This window comes from Erithacus rubecula (assembly GCF_903797595.1).
Source record: "Erithacus rubecula genome assembly, chromosome: 9".
NCBI lineage: Eukaryota > Metazoa > Chordata > Aves > Passeriformes > Muscicapidae > Erithacus > Erithacus rubecula.
Window position 1 is genome coordinate 17,209,731 of NC_136660.1, and position 15,859 is coordinate 17,225,589.

At 45.5% G+C, this 15,859-nt stretch overlaps 1 protein-coding gene across 1 annotated transcript in view; it reads right to left on the minus strand.

Moving 5' to 3' along the window:
- ANTXRL (ANTXR like) overlaps positions 1-13,050 on the minus strand; it is a 53,074-nt gene extending 40,024 nt beyond the window's left edge. Inside the window, exons 1-3 of the mRNA XM_079311910.1 lie at positions 12,325-13,050; positions 828-899; positions 621-692 (exon numbers count right to left, since the gene is read on the minus strand). Coding sequence (XP_079168036.1) covers positions 621-692; positions 828-899; positions 12,325-12,485 — 305 coding nt within the window. The 5' untranslated portion in view covers positions 12,486-13,050. The remainder of the gene's footprint in view (positions 1-620; positions 693-827; positions 900-12,324) is intronic.
- Positions 13,051-15,859: the final 2,809 nt, after the last annotated feature.

Genomic DNA, 15,859 nt, shown 5'->3' on the forward strand with positions numbered 1-15,859 from the left:
TGGTGGTGCGGGGGTTTTTATCCATTTGTTTTTAAAGAAACAATTTGGTTGTGAATTTGGCAACCAGAATTTTGCTCCACTTTTTTTCTAACAAAGATTGTCAATTGGCTTTGCAAACTACCCCTGGCACAGGTGCTGTTTGCAGGCAGTCCAGGAAAGGGGTGCCACAACCTGGCAAAGTCCTGTTGCAGCACTGGGGACAACCAGCTGCTGGTGTAAAGGTCAGTGCTTTGAGTCCCTTCCCAGGGCACTGGGGACCTCTCATACATTCCTTTGCTCACCAGTTCAAGATCTCTTCCACAAAAACTGTCCTTACTTGGGTAGCTGGGGATAGCAAGTATGTACCTGGATCTTCAGCTGGAACTGCAGCTTCCCCCTGAAATAGCACAGTAAAGAGCAGACAGCCCAGTGCTGCCTTCCTCTCACTAAGCTGGAAAGAAAATTGAAATGGGACACCCAAAGTCCTTCTAAGCCCTCCTCCAGTTGGGAATGGGGGAGAGGATATTGGTTGGTGCCACACCAAGGACCAAGACAGACCTCCAAACTCTGGGTATGGGGACACTCACTGTTTGAGAGAAGGGATGGAGGGCATTTCTGAAAATGCTGTGGGAGGTACTTGCCTGTTCTCTGTTAGTTTCATGATTGTAGTGCCTCGTGAGGAGAAAACAATGAAAGACATCCGCAACATTGGACTGAAAGAGAAGAACAAATCAGATCCACATCACATTCACTACTTCAAGAAAAAATTCATTTACTAATAAGCACTGAACAAAAAAAACAAAAACAAAAAAAAAGGGAAATTAAAGTATCATTAAAAAAAACTTTACCTTATGAACTTCTCAGCTAGGCTTTCCACAAAGGAGTAAATCTCAGTCCAATGATTTTTGACACTTCCAGATCTGCATACAAAACATAATTGATTGCATTAAGCTTTCTTGGCAGTGAAATTCCTAGTTCCACTTTGAATTTTAAGCCTGGCCTGCTCCAGATGTGGTTAGGGACACGAATTACATAGAGTTCTGTTGAAAGCTGCAATAAGAACCATGATTACAAAACTCACTGACTCAAAGACAAGTAGAAAGAGGTCTGAAATGGTTTACTATAAAATTTTGAAACAAACTCAGTAACCTTTCCATTTGCTTGTGTTTCTTTTATAGCATAAAAATAAATATTTTCTTCTAGTTTAATTAATTTTATTTGACTTCCTTAAATTATCTGTTACCAGATTATTTGCTTTCCTAGAGCACAGCTCTGCCCTTGCACCACACAAAGTCTTGACTGATCTGTTCTCCCAGAATGCGTGGGAGAATGTTTCCATGAATTACTGTTTGTTTCAAAAGAGAAAGCTTTTTGAAATAATTCTGAAGAGAAAGGCAGTACTTTTGCTTAATTTGCTGGACTAATGTTCTGGGCAGTCAAGCCCTGGCTCTATTATGAATTTCTTGTGAAAACTTAGACAACTTAGTTACATGCAGAAGACTTACTCATTCATGCTGCCGTTTCCATTATATAAAACTACATTACTGGCACTCCCTGGCTTTTTTCTGCCAAGTCTTAGCAGGGACCCCCACAGTCTGATGGAACTGAGATCTCAAACAGAGCCTTGCACACAGGAACCCTACAATAAATTATAGATTTCTATCACACTGATCTATGCCATACACTTTTAAGATATTAAAAAGGCTACAAAGCATGAAAGTCAATGATTTTAAAAGCCCTCTCTAGGACTGTGGTGCTTATGAAAGAATGATCCATTTGCTTTCCTTGTTTGCTGAACTCATCTATCAGGTATCTTAGGCAAATAAAAAGAAAGATAAATGAAACAATGGCACATACACAAAATCACAGTGGCTTGGATGCAGAAATAAAAAAAAAAAAACTTCTGAAAGTCAACTACTATAAAGCAGTAGGATTCCTCTAAATGCTGCTAGGCATTTTTCTGTGGAAACATGAGAAAACAATTACATTTTTTAATTCTCAGTTCTACTACGGGCTTTCCAAGTGATCTTATGCCAGTCACTCATGCCCTTGTATACCAGACACAGAAACCCATGTGTGCAATGTAGGATGGCACTGCCTGCAGCAGTGCTGGTGGAGTGGAGAAGGGCAAAGATAAAGGGACAAGGACCAAAGGAGTCTCCTGAAGTACATAAGCTAGAATAAACTGGCTTGTGTAACCCTGTGCTTTCACACTGCTCCTCTGGAGAACTGATGATTCATTCACAGAACAAACTGGTTATCAAAGAATGAAGAAATTTCCAGGCAGCAAGGGAAGGCAACCAAGCACTGGGGACTTCTCAAACCAAGGCTCTGGTTCCTCTATAATCCTCAGTTTGTATGTGCTACGAAACATCTTTATCATTTGTCAACAGCACCAGTGAAAGGTGCTGGCACTATTACCAAATTAACCCTATCAACACCTACAGGTCCCCATGCTTTTTATGAAAGTCCCAAGCTAAATCTCTAAACAATGAAGTCAAAGATTTCCTTGAATCTAAGATGCATCCCCAGCTCCCAAACTTTTTAAAAATTCTTTCCCCCTCTCGAGGCTGACACTTTCAATTTCATTCTGAGCTTGCCATCTGACTTAAATTCAACTCCTAAAATTTTCAATGAAGTCAATTCCCCTTACAGAATAACCATAATTTCTTTCTTGGAAAAGACTAACCTATTTTACATGAGGTATCAAATTTCTACTGCCAGCTGCAGATGCACTGATGCAATCCAGAAAATAAGTAGCAGCAAAATTTCTTTCAAACTGCAACAAACCAACATTTCCAGTACCTTCTTAGAACTGTAAGAATTACTTGTTTTTCTCCCCCTCCTTTTTTTTTTTTTTTTCTTGGAAAGGGCACAGCCAGAAGAGGATTGACTATGATAATCAGTAGGTGCCCACCCCTGAAAAGCTAGGGAGATCTGTGTCATGGATTAGTCCTCACAGGAAGCATTCTGTGCTCTCAGAGTGCCCAGCTCTACATTACAGAGCTGCAGCCCTGCAGAGCAGAGTTACTTCAGCATAGCAGTGGGTGTCCTTCACCCCTGAGGGGAATTCTGCACCCACATGTTGCTTACCAGCTGGGAAGTGTCACAAGTGTCCCAATCTATCAACAGGGAAAAGTCAAGGCCAGACAAAAATATTGGCAAGAAAATGTTAGTTTCAGAATCCCATAGAGGGAGTACCAGTGAAGTGGTCAGCATTTAATCACTCTCCCCACACCACATTCCTCCAAGCCCAGGTCTCATCTCCCACTGCAAATGGTGCCAAAATGCCATCAATGCCAGTATGTCAAATCCCTCATGAACACCAGTGGGGGTGGCTTATAGAAGAACCTGATTTCCCCTCTCCCAAGCTTCCCTCTAAATATCCCTGTTTGTAAAGCTATTTGTAAAGGACTTTTATTTGCAATGGCAATTTTAAAGGCAGATTAAACAAAAAATTACAACAACAAAATATTTGCTAAATTATATACTAAGTTGTCAAATGTCATCAAATATGAATGTCACCACTGACAAACAGAACTGCCCTATACTATTGAAAATCCTGAGCCATTTCACTGCCATTGGAATCTTATCTTCCACACTGCAGAATCACTGTTACTATCAGCATAAAGTAACTTGCTGCTCCTTGTGGCTGGATCAGACTAGGAAAATTCAATGACCAGCACTGGGGTGTGACACCATCAGCACCTGGGGCAAGCCCTGGGAAAGTGACACAGGTAGGGAATCTAATGTATCCTATTGTGGAGGTTTGTACCAATAGGTCTACCACAATAGCACTGTGGCTATCTTAAAAAAAAAAAATAAAAAATCTGTGCTGCAGCCAGATCCATCTTGCAGGTTCACACCTCTGAGGTTCCCTACTTTCAGCCATCAACCACCCAGCTCAGCTCCTCACATCAATCAAAGGATGCCACCACCCTGCCCTGGCCCTGGCCCTCCTCCCTGCACTTTCCCTGCTGAAGAAGCCCAGCCAGCCCAGTGCTCTCTGCAAAGTGAATAGTGACCCACAGCTGACAAGCAGTTTGGGTACCTTTTGGAATCAAGCAGGATGGTGAGGCTTTAGCCCTCAGAGGTGACATAATTCTCATGGTGAAGGAAAGTACACAGTGATAAACAGCTGCTGTGGGCAGCTGGAATGTTCCAGAAAGCATCTCAGAGCCTGTTTCTGCAGCTGCTTTCGCTAGGGTAAACCAGGAGTGGGACCAGAGAAGCAGCAAAATTTCCCCTGGTTTATACCTATGCAATTGGGACTCGAATTCAGCCCAAATGAAGTTAAAAAAAACCACCACAGAAGCCATTTGCCTTGAGCATGCTCCCTGCTCCATGAGCTCTCTTCCCATTACCCACAAGACAAAGAGAAAAGTCAGCAAACCACAATACAGGAAAGAATGTCCTCCCAGCCACATCAGGACTGGGCTTGGAGGACCAGCTGCTGCTGCAGCTCCTGCTGCTGCTGTTTTCCTTAATTTTATATTGCTACTGCTTGGTGGGAGGAGAAAAGAGGAGGTCAGTGAGTATTTCTGGGGGTGGAAGGAAGTGATGTGATTCCAAGGCTTGATTCCACTCCTGCCAACTTTGGAGTGATTCCTTCTGGTTTAGCAGAGCTCTGTGTCAGCATAAAAACCCTCAGCATGTTAGAATTGTGCCTAACCAATCTGAAGTATTTCACTGATGTTTGTGAAAACAAAGAACAAGAAAGGTTGGGAGCTTTGTCTTCCTTCCTAAGAGGCTCCCAGTAGCAGTGGAAGCTGGAGCCTGGAGAAATGAAGCAGCACAACCCTGGCATAAGGGGTGCCACTCTCAGCCCAGTCACTTCAGCAGGCAAATAGCAGGAGGGCCAGTTGTGTCTGTCCCAGAGCACGTGTTCCACAGCTACTGCTGAATTCCCTGTCAGGAGCCCACATGGATCAACCCAGCACAATATACAGCAATCATCTAGCTTTGCAGTGAAAGTTAAAACCCTAACATTACCCAAACAGTAAATATTTTTATTACCATATGTACACAAAGAAGGCAGCAGGACCCAGAGCCTTTCATCCCTGCTGAAAGTGACAGAGTGAAACCCCTTGCAAGCACAGAGCTGCTCCTTGTCCTGTTCCACACACACACATCCCCTTGCCCATTTGCCTCCATTACAGATTAGATGAAGGCAGCAATTCCAGACATTCTGAAGCAAGTAAAAGAAACATTATTACTGATGCTGGGTTTAGTCTAAATATGGTGTAAGGGAACTACAAGAGTTCTTAAGTTTGTAGGTCCCTGTAACTCTCTACCCTCTTAAGCTAATGGTGGCCCTGTACATTGTCCATTGCTCACAAATGTGACACTGTTGTTATTTGGAGAGCTCTTTGTGGCTACAGCCACACTGTAGACAACAGAATTCCTGCACATGGCTAATAATGGCTCTGCAATAAAAGCAAACCCTGGGGCACTGAGTTTGTTGTGGTTTCAGACATGCATGCCCGAGTGTTCATCCACCCCTCTGCTCCCTTCTGAGCCACCAGAGCATTAAAAGTGACAAGAATCCTCCTCTCCCAAACAATGCATCTTGCAAGCATGGAGGGAACCTTGACTGGGTGATTCATCCAGGCAAGGAAGGACTAGTTTCTATCATCTGCTCCAGAGGCAATTAGAAACATGGGCAGAGACAGCCATTCTGAGACAGTCCTTGCTTCAGAGTACTTGTAACATTAATGGACAAGACAAGGACTGGAATGGGGAGGGGAAGATGCAGAGGAGTGATTGCAAAATGGGTTTTAATCCCAGGCCAGCATCTGAGTACACGACCCAAAGTAGTTGAATACAAAATGTTTCATGACCAAAACCATTAATTTCATAGCTTTTGTCCTATGGATAAAGTCTGCAGCAATATTACAGCTTTCTATGAAATCATGCCTCAAACTAAACACTGCCCTTTGATCCTACAGTCATCCACCTCATTCACAAATCCTATTCACCTGGTGCCATACTACAGCCTCTTGCTAAGTTCTTCACCAAGAACAGGGCACAAAGTAGAATTCAGAAGCCATGCTCACACTGCATCCAACTCTGTGAAGCTCCAGGGATGCTCTGAGCAGCATCAGGGCAAGAAGACCCACTCTGAGCATCCTGGTACTCTTCAGCACAGCATAGGGAGCAAAGAAAGGCAGACAATCCCAGCCATGCTGCAACACTCTTAAAAAGGTGCAAATGATAGGCAGGAGCAGGGATATACAACTCCAGAGCTGCTAATAGTTCACAGGAGTCAATTCATTTCTGCATTTGAGATGGGAAGATTGGGTCCTACTACACCTCATACAAATTCAGTTTCCAATACTGAATTTGGCCTGCAAACCCAGACAAAAGTAGTGAAATTCTCAATCACTGAACACACAAATAAAAATCCTAGGTCAGTGGGAATCTTACGGTTAACTTCCTTGGCTCAAGCCCCAAATAAATCAGATTTAGTTACATGCATAAATAGACTGCAAATGACAAGCTGCCATGGCTTTTTCTTCCCGTTAACTGTACATGTTTTATGTCAAATAATCATTACCCATTAGCTTTGCCTTGTGTTTCATAAAGAATTTTTTTCTTGGATTAAAGAAAGGAGAATTGATTTTCCTGAATATTTCTTTTTTTTTTTTTTTCCTGAAAGAAGCCAAAGTCGGCAGAAAAATATCAGACAAAATACAAACAATAAAACCTGGACCAAATCACATAGGTATGTCTGAAACAGAATAAAAAATTGCTTTGGAGAATTCCAAGCAATTATACCTGGTTGTAAGTGAATCATAGCACTGACTGCAATATAACCACAACAAAGGAAGACACAAAGGCAAAATACCAACAGATAACATTTTGAAAACATTAAATTTTTGCTTACAGGCAAAATTGCTTACAACTTAGAGCAAAGGAGGAAGACAGACAACCACTTTTAAATACACATGCAGAAAACAATGTCGTCAAAGGAACAAAGCTGATACTTTTGTTCAGACAGCAACTCCTCTCAGCTGACTGGCATCAGGTTCTACATCTTACAATAAACTGAAGTCTGGCTACAGTAGAGGTAGATATTCTTAGAGAAACAGATAGCCTGGACAGAGAAGCTGCGGAAGTTCCCATAGGTTGAACTTCATCCTAATGGTCTTAGGCTGGGACTACATGAGGCAGGAAAAGAAGCACAAGGCTGCAGTGAGACCCTAAGGCAAAAAATATTTGCTCTCAGTAGTGTTTGTAATTCATGAGTGCTAAATTCATTCAATTCATTAGCAAGAAAGTCATGGGGGGGGGGGGGGGGGGAGGGCAAATAATGTGTTTACCAAATGCTCTTTGGTTGCTTTAAATATAGTATATTGTGAAAAGAAACAAAACACACATGGAGATCAGCAATTCCCTTCAGTAGTCTTAAAATTCTAGAAGGTGATCTTAAATAGCAACTCCTGAAATGCTTTTGTTCTGAAAGCTTTTGGCAAATCAGGAAGGATCAACCTGTTTCCCTCCTGACATTTCCCACACCCACTGCCTTTTCAATGGCAAGTTGAGAAGGGTGACACAGGCTCAAAAAACAAACTCAGGAAGGATATTAAACAGGGTAGCTAATTCCCACCTAATCAGAGGTTGTGCTCTTCCCCACCAGTGACATTCACCTCTGGAGCAAGGCTTACCAAATCGAAAGAGGCAGCTGCAAAATGGATTACAAGCAAGAGACTGGGCACATTGTACTGATGTCTTTACCAAAGTCGCTGGTGACATGGATGCTCTTGGGAGCACAGGAGACACAGTGAAATTGATGTGGAGGGCAATATTGGTGCAGGCCCAGAGAGACAAAGAGGGCCTATACAGAAGTTCAAGGGGAAGATGAGGACTTAAGAAAATGCAGTTAAGCCAAACTCCCCAACATATCAGTTATAACCCAATAAAACCAGCCAAGACTTTATCAATATATTTCGCCTGCTGTGATCTGTGCTGTAGAAAAAGGAAATATTTTCTGTACAGGTCATTTTTTCTCAAAATCTGGACAACATTTAGCAAACATCCCAAATAGGAAAAATAAGAAAATACTTTTGTCTATCTGACAGTCAAAAATAATCAATAAATTGCTTCATATGTGAATTACAACACAGATAACTCTGCAGCTCAGATCTATCATGTCAAACATTGCCAGGAGCAGATATTTATGCTAAGTATAAGTCCTCACTTTAAAGAGGTTTTTATTTGTTGCATTAATAAGCAATCATAATGATGTTACCAGGCACTGTTATAATTAGGAAACATTAGAGGTCAGTCATCCTTTCTTCTCTTCAAGTGCAATTCAGTTTGATTACAAACAACAGCTGGATGTTAACAACAAAGCAGGATGAAAGGGAGTTATTTACATTCTTGAGCACAAGTATGCCACTAGAAGACCTGATGGTCAAGCAATCAAATCCCAAACAGGGCCTGTGCTCCACAGTTTGGGATGGGACAGAAACAAGTTCTTTGTGAACTGGGACAACCTAAGCAAATGAAGCAACCAAAGAAAGTGACAACTACTCAACAATCCATTATGTCTGGCTTAAAAGCTAAAGAGATTTTTATGTTGTTTAAAGGTAAAAATGAGAACTTTGCTATCACAAGTGAGTTGGTCTTACTACATGCCATGGGAGAGATGGGTGTGCGTGCCAGCTTACTGCCTTACCTCATGCAGAGAGTGACTTAGTTGCAAACAGAAGAATTTTTGCCGCTTCATTATGATACTTTAAAGTTTTCCACTATGCCTCTAAACAAGCTCAGGCCTGCACAACTCATAAAGCACAAGACAGAGACAGAGCAAGACTGCAGACTCTAGGCAGCTGCCTTTGCAGCCAGCAAATACCCGGTTCTCCCAGCTCCAAGAGATTTCCTCATTTAAGCATGCCCAGAGACAAGGAAGTCCTAATGTAGCTCTGGCACGGCCAGCCAATCCTAACGAGGATGATGGCTGGAATCCCTCTCACACATGCTGCTTTTCCCTTTCATTATGCCACTTTTTCAGGCATCTAAGATTTAGTGGCACTGCTCTGATCTTGCTTATCCTACGGAGTCAACATGAAGGACTGCAATCAACTTCAGGCAGAGAAAAATTGTAAGGAAACAGCAAGTTGTTGGGTTTTTTTTTTTTGAAATTGGCAGCACATATATTATACCAATAACTTCACCAGAAGATGATCTTTTCCATCTGATGGTTGCTGCCTGCAGGATTAAATCCTCACAGTCTTTGCCTGGCAGAATGAAAAGGAAAAATCATGCCCCAATAAAGTCATTGCAGTAACACATGCTGCATAAGGGAAAGGTTTGTTGTCTTCTTCCAGATTGCCTCCTACTGATGTGTGATTACATTTTTCTACTGGGAAGCAAAGCAAAGCAGACTTAAAGTCATTGTGGTTCAGCCAGGCGGACTTTTAGAGGCAGGAGCTGTCATTCAGCTCACTACAGGGTCACTGGTGTTTTCACACAACCAGTATTTTATTCCCAGTGTTAAAGAAGACTGAATGCATCTAACTCCAGACTGGCAGGGAACCAACAAAGGGAGGCAAACCCCAAGCCATAGGGGTATACTTTGTGGTGCATATGGCTGGGTTTTACTGGGGTTTCTCCCACTTGAAATTAGAGACGGAATTTTTCACAGATACATGTCAGCATGGATCCAATACTAAAAAGAATTGTTCACTGCATTTACAGATTTACCAGATGCTTCTGATTGGCTTCCTGTCTTCTCCCTATCTGAAATACCCTGACTGTCCTCAACACTAATGAATTCTTAACACTATCTAGCTCCTTCCTGATGAACTGTCCCAAGACCCACTGAACCAGTCCTCCCTGCCTCCATAAAGCTCCTTGTGTTGTGCCAGATGTCACAGAATACAGCTGGGATAAATACACCCTCAGCCAGCATGGGACCTATGGCTCCCAAGATCTGGCACTCTAATATTGCCCATATGGGTTGTAATGCAATCTCATTGAGACCAAAAGCAGCTTTGCCGCCACATTGTTACAGACTTAGTACGAGCAGGGACAGATTCTAAAACTACTCAGAGACCCAAATAACACTTAACACAAGATTTTACCAAAGGGGAATGCTTTGGTATAACTCTCAAAGCTCTTAAAAGACTCAGTTTGCAATTGAAGCTAAAGAGAACTTTCCCACTGGAGCCCCAATTGCTTCAACCATGATCATATCCAGTTTCCAGTGGACCACTGTAGTGAATGGACAGCATCTGAAACAAAATGAAAGATCTGTGGCTTGCAATAAGAAAACACATTATTTCAGGTCCAGAGTACTAGAGAGGAACTTGCTTAGATGATCAACTTCCCAGTGTTTGAAGATCATTATCTCTGAGCAAATTGCTCTCTTCTCTGCTTTTATCTCCTTGAATACAACATGAATGGAAATAGCACAGCCAATAAAGAGGTTTCTGAAATACAGATAAAAAGCAGCATAGGGGCACAGTGTTGAGATTGCTAGGGGTACTCAATGTCCCTGTAACAAGGAACTGCACTATAGAAGACAGAGAAGCCATACTGCAATCACCAACATTCATTGTTACAGGGAATTCAGTGTGGGAACTGGGCATAATGACAGTGCCAGTCACTCCTAGGATGCCTGGCAGGAATTCATTTGAGAAATAACACTAGCCCCCCACAGAGGCCTTTCCAGACACAAAGGTTACTTCAGGAACAAGTACTAAGCAAAAGAAAAACAAACCAATGACCACATGGTGCATTACTGTATCTTTTAGAAAGGCAGAATCCCTTTGATCTTCAGCTTCTTTTGCTCTAAAACCAGAATCACTATTTAATGAAATATTCATCTTGAGTGATAGTGACTTTCTGCCTCTTGCAGGCTCTACAGAGGGCCTTATGGATTGATCCATTCTCCCGGCTGGGAAATAGAACAATGCTGATTTTATACCTGGCCTCAGGGCAAGAATCACAAGTCTTCCATCTTTCATAATGCCCTGTCACACAGGTAACCCAGGACGTATTAGATAACACAGCCATCACTCAGTGGGACACTAACAATTTACTCCTTGAGTTAATCCCTTGGTTCAACCCTCTGTCAAGCCAGAGCAGTACACCAGAAAAAAAGAGAAATTTGTGGCTTCTGGAAACACCTGTGGGTGCACCAGTTTACCACTTGCTTTGCTAGTGCTTGCTAAAACATGCCTACACATGCGAGCTCAATAATATCCCCCCACCATACCTGAATTCAGCTGATATTGTATTAAAAAGAAGTATTTTACAACCTATTTTAATAGATGCAACTCAAACACAGGTTTAGAAAACTCCAAAGAAGCTGAGCAAAAATAGGTTTTATAAAACCTTGTTCTTATTAAGCGAACTTGTAAAAATAAAACCACTCCATATAAGCAGTCTGGTACTTTAGGTAGGTCTGCATGGTCCTAGCACTGCTAAGTCCCACAAGTGACATCTCTGCACACAGCCCAAGTCGTGACACAAAACTCCAGGAATGATGGGGGCACTGGCCAACATCCCCTCAAATTCAACACTCTCAGCCCACACCCCACATGCTACAACCTGAAAGCAACCCAATTCCCCAGGTTTGCATGCACAACTAATTCAGCATAAAGGACACTGCTCCCCTAAATGGTCCACTTGGGAAGTGTGCAAGTTTTGGGGACCAAAAATAAGGAACAAGCTCTGCACGTCACATTTGGTATCAGGAGAAGTCGTCTGGGAAGACAGGGGAAAGGAAGGAAGGAAGGAAGGAAGGAAGGAAGGAAGGAAGGAAGGAAGGAAGGAAGGAAGGAAGGAAGGAAGGAAGGAAGGAAGGAAGGAAGGAAGGAAGGAAGGAAGGAAGGAAGGAAGGAAGGAAGGAAGGAAGGAAGGAAGGAAGGAAGGAAGGAAGGAAGGAAGGAAGGAAGGAAGGAAGGAAGGAAGGAAGGAAGGAAGGAAGGAAGGAAGGAAGGAAGGAAGGAAGGAAGGAAGGAAGGGAAGGAAGGAAGGAAGGAAGGAAGGAAGGAAGGAAGGAAGGAAGGAAGGAAGGAAGGAAGGAAGGAAGGAAGGAAGGAAGGAAGGAAGGAAGGAAGGAAGGAAGGAAGGAAGGAAGGAAGGAAGGAAGGAAGGAAGGAAGGAAGGAAGGAAGGAAGGAAGGAAGGAAGGAAGAAGAAAGAAAGAAAGAAAGAAAGAAAGAAGAAAGAAAGAAAGAAAGAAAGAAAGAAAGAAAGAAAGAAAGAAAGAAAGAAAGAAAGAAAGAAAGAAAGAAAGAAAGAAAGAAAGAAAGAAAGAAAGAAAGAACATCCCCACTGCTGCACGGAGTCACTGAAGGGTGAATAAACGTTTTTAAATGCGACTGTCACTTACTTATCCAGGACGAAGTAGAGATCAAAGGCACCGTGACAGGAGCGCTGCTCTTCTTGCTCTTCCTCCTCCTCCGGCCGGGCGCAGCAGATTAGGCTCCCCATTGCCAGCAAAAAGCAGCACAAAAATGCCGCTCTCTCCGCACTGCTCCAGCAACTCGCCATCTTTTCCCTCTCCTTAATTCTTCCTCCTCCCCCAGTCTCTCTCTCCCTCTGCAAATCTTACAGGCACTTCGGAAGCACCGAGAGCAGAGGGAAAAAAAAATCAACTCAAAATAAGACAAAAATAAACCCCAAAAACAACAACAACAACAAAAAAACCCAACTAACTTCAGGATCTCAGCTCAACCCCGAGAGCTCAAGGCAGCCCTGCCCGCGGGGCGCCGGAGCGCTGGCTTCGGGCAGAGGTCTCAGCCCAGGCGAGACCAGAGCCCAGTCCCCATTCCCTGCCGCCTCGGCGGCTGCCCCGAGAGCCTCAGCCCCGTCCCGCAAGGAGAGAAGAGGCTCCCCTCGCACGGCCCAAAGGCAGGAAGGGGCAGAGGGAGGGGAGCGGGAGGAGGGAGACAGGATCTTATGGGGGGCAAGCTGAACTGGGACTTTCCTGTTCCGGGATACCGAGATGGCAAAGGCTGCTGCTAGCGAGGGACCGAGGTTAGGGACCCGTGCCCGGCGCCGCCGGGGCACAGGGCGGGCGTTCCTCCCTCCTGCCCTGTCGGACTGCCCTCGGGGCAGCACAGCGGGAGCGCGGCACGGCACTCCGCCGCCGGCGGGCAGGGAAGCCGGCCGGGGGCCGGGACAGCCCAGCCGCATTCCGGAGCATCGCTGCGCGTCCTGCTCAGCCTCTCCCGCAGGCTGGGAGCGACTGGAGCCCAGAGGTGGTTAGAGCTCAGGGGTGGCAGTGCCCAAGGCAGAAAGAAGTTGTCGTGGGAGACAGGCGTTATGGCAAAAATCTGTAACAAAGCAGAGGTGGGGGCACAAAGCGAGGGGGCACTTAAGAAAAATCTGTTTGCAGTTGAGTGCAATTAAAAAGATTATTGCTTGGGGGCGGGGGTAGGGGCAGGTTTTCACGGCCCTCTTGTGCCACAGCAAATTGTTTCTCTTCGTGGAAATCTTGCTTCACTCACACTGGAGTCTGAACATATCCTGCAGGCGATGAGTAATGATGAAATGAAATCTCTTAATGGAGGCTTTGCACAGTAGCATAATCACTCCCCGCCTGATACACATAGGTTACAAAGCGCTGCCCTAAAGAGATTGCCCAGCTCATCTGGACGCTGTCTCCAAAGTTTGAATAATTAGCGGCTTCCAGCCGCTTTCCCCTCCCCCACGCTCTCTGCAGCCCCTAATTAATGGAAAGAGACACGGGGAGGGATGCTAGCAGAGTCATGTTGCATGACAGAGTTGGGGCTAGACATTTCTCTCTCGGGGCGAGGCTCCCATCGCGACCGAAGGGGAGGGAATCCATCCCCTGTGGGGTGATGGTGTGCTGTCCCACCGAGCACAGCCTCCGAATATCCGGCGTTTCGCCGGGAGCCGCTTCTACATGCCAGCAGCAAAAAGCGACACCTCCTGCCCGCGACAAAGGTGGTACCCGAGAGGGGTATGGCGCACCCCGCCGGGCTCGGCCCGCTGCCCTTCGGCCGCGGGATGTGTGTGTTGCTCCCCATCGCACACGGCAGCTCTGCCCTGAACCCTGCCTTTGGGGCTCCGTAGGGAACGGTGGGATGGATGCTCGCCGCAGCTGGCGCGCCCTTTTCCTGTGCGTCCGGCGGGGACACGCGTGGCCCCTCCGCACAGAGCCCCCTCCCCGTCCGACCCCGCGGCCCCTCCGGCAGCCCTGGCGTGCTTTGTGCCGTGTAGGCTGCCGCCCGCGAGTCTGAAACAAAGTTTGCCCTTCGGGGAAAGCATCTCCAGTTGCCTGTTTCTGTGCTGGACCAAGTTCAGACACATCCAACCGCGGCGGCGGTCGGGGACTTATCAAGAAAAGATTAGAGGGTCCACCGGTTTTCAGTCACTTGCTTGGTTTAACTATACACATCTAAAAGCTGAATGCATTGCTTGCGCTCACCACTTGAAAGGTTTTTTGAGCACTGGCCAGTTGAGACCCAGCGATTACTTAGATCATGGATAAATAGAAAAAACCCACATCCTCCCTGGCGACATTCACAAAAAATGAGCAAGCGGCTGCTGAGCAGCAGGAATCCCCCGCTTCCTCCCGCGCCGCCGGGTTTCGGCCTCGCCGCTGCCCACTAGTGTCCGCAGCCCGAGGGTCCCCGGGAGCCCTCGCCACCCCCTGCCCAAGGCAGCCGCCCTTCCCCGCACACACTGCCTTTCAAAACGGAATAAAAATGCTGATAGCGTCAGATTCCCTAGGTGCCTCGTGAATATCAAATTGTGTCGTAAAGTAACGCGGCAGACTTCAAGGGAATCTCCAAAGCAAATCAAGGCACTGCCGAAAAAAAAAAAAAAAAAAAAAAAAATCACTGTTTTTCGATAACGTGCACTGCCCTTCTATGAGCTCTAACATATCCTCTGATACTGCAAAGAGAGATGGCGTGCTCATCAGCCTCCTCCAAAGGGCCCGGTGAGGGGGCATGCTTTAAGGTTAGGTGGGCGTATGCAAAAGCGAGGGCGCGGCTGAGTTCTGCCATGGTCAGTGCTGGGCAGAAACACCCTGGGGAATGTGGGGCTGCGCCTTTGCTAGCGCCCCTTCCCTGCTCCTCCAGCCCTTGAGAGGAGGACCGGGCGGAGGGGGCTTGCGATCCGGAGCTTTCTGTTTTAAACAAAACAGGTTTTCCGACCGGTCTGAGTCCCTCCTGTGGCTGTCACACCCCTCCCCGAGCGAGATTTGTGTGGGGTCAGGAGGGAGCGGGAGGGCAGGGCCGGTGACCCGGGCACTCGGACTCATTTGATCGGGTCTTGCTCGAAGGAAAATCACACCAAGCATCAGCAGAACTGACCGTAAGGTGCAGATCTCACCCTCCCTGTGGCACAGGTTACCTTAGCGCACCGTCTCACAGTGCTTCAAGCTCCATAAAGCAGATTAGATTAGACCACGTCTAATTGTCCCTTCTTACACCTTCTGTCGCTATTTGCTTAAAGGCTGCAAAAAATATAAACTCTTGCCATATGAAGTGCAGTGGGAATTGCCCATCCCAGTTTCCTGACACCTGCATCCCAACCGGCAGATGTTTCCCAAGTAGTATTAGGAGATGCCACCGGCAAACCCTTTCCTGGGCGGGCGGATGGATGCGGAGCTTCCAGGGCGGATAGGCAGCTACCAAAACCCCCGCTGCTCTCAACAATGCTGTTCCTTCGGCCCGAGTTGAATTTTAAAAGAGAACAGGAATTCTTGAGTTTATCCTCTATAATCCCTGTATCACAGAACACAGCGAGAGTGGTTCGCTCTCATTATTGGTATAAGATTACTCTTTAATTGCAGCGAAAATCCATCCTTTCAAAAGCATTAAAGGGTTGACGTTTCTTTTCCTGATACAAGCCCATATTCAGATTACATGGACACTAATCAAATAACCCGG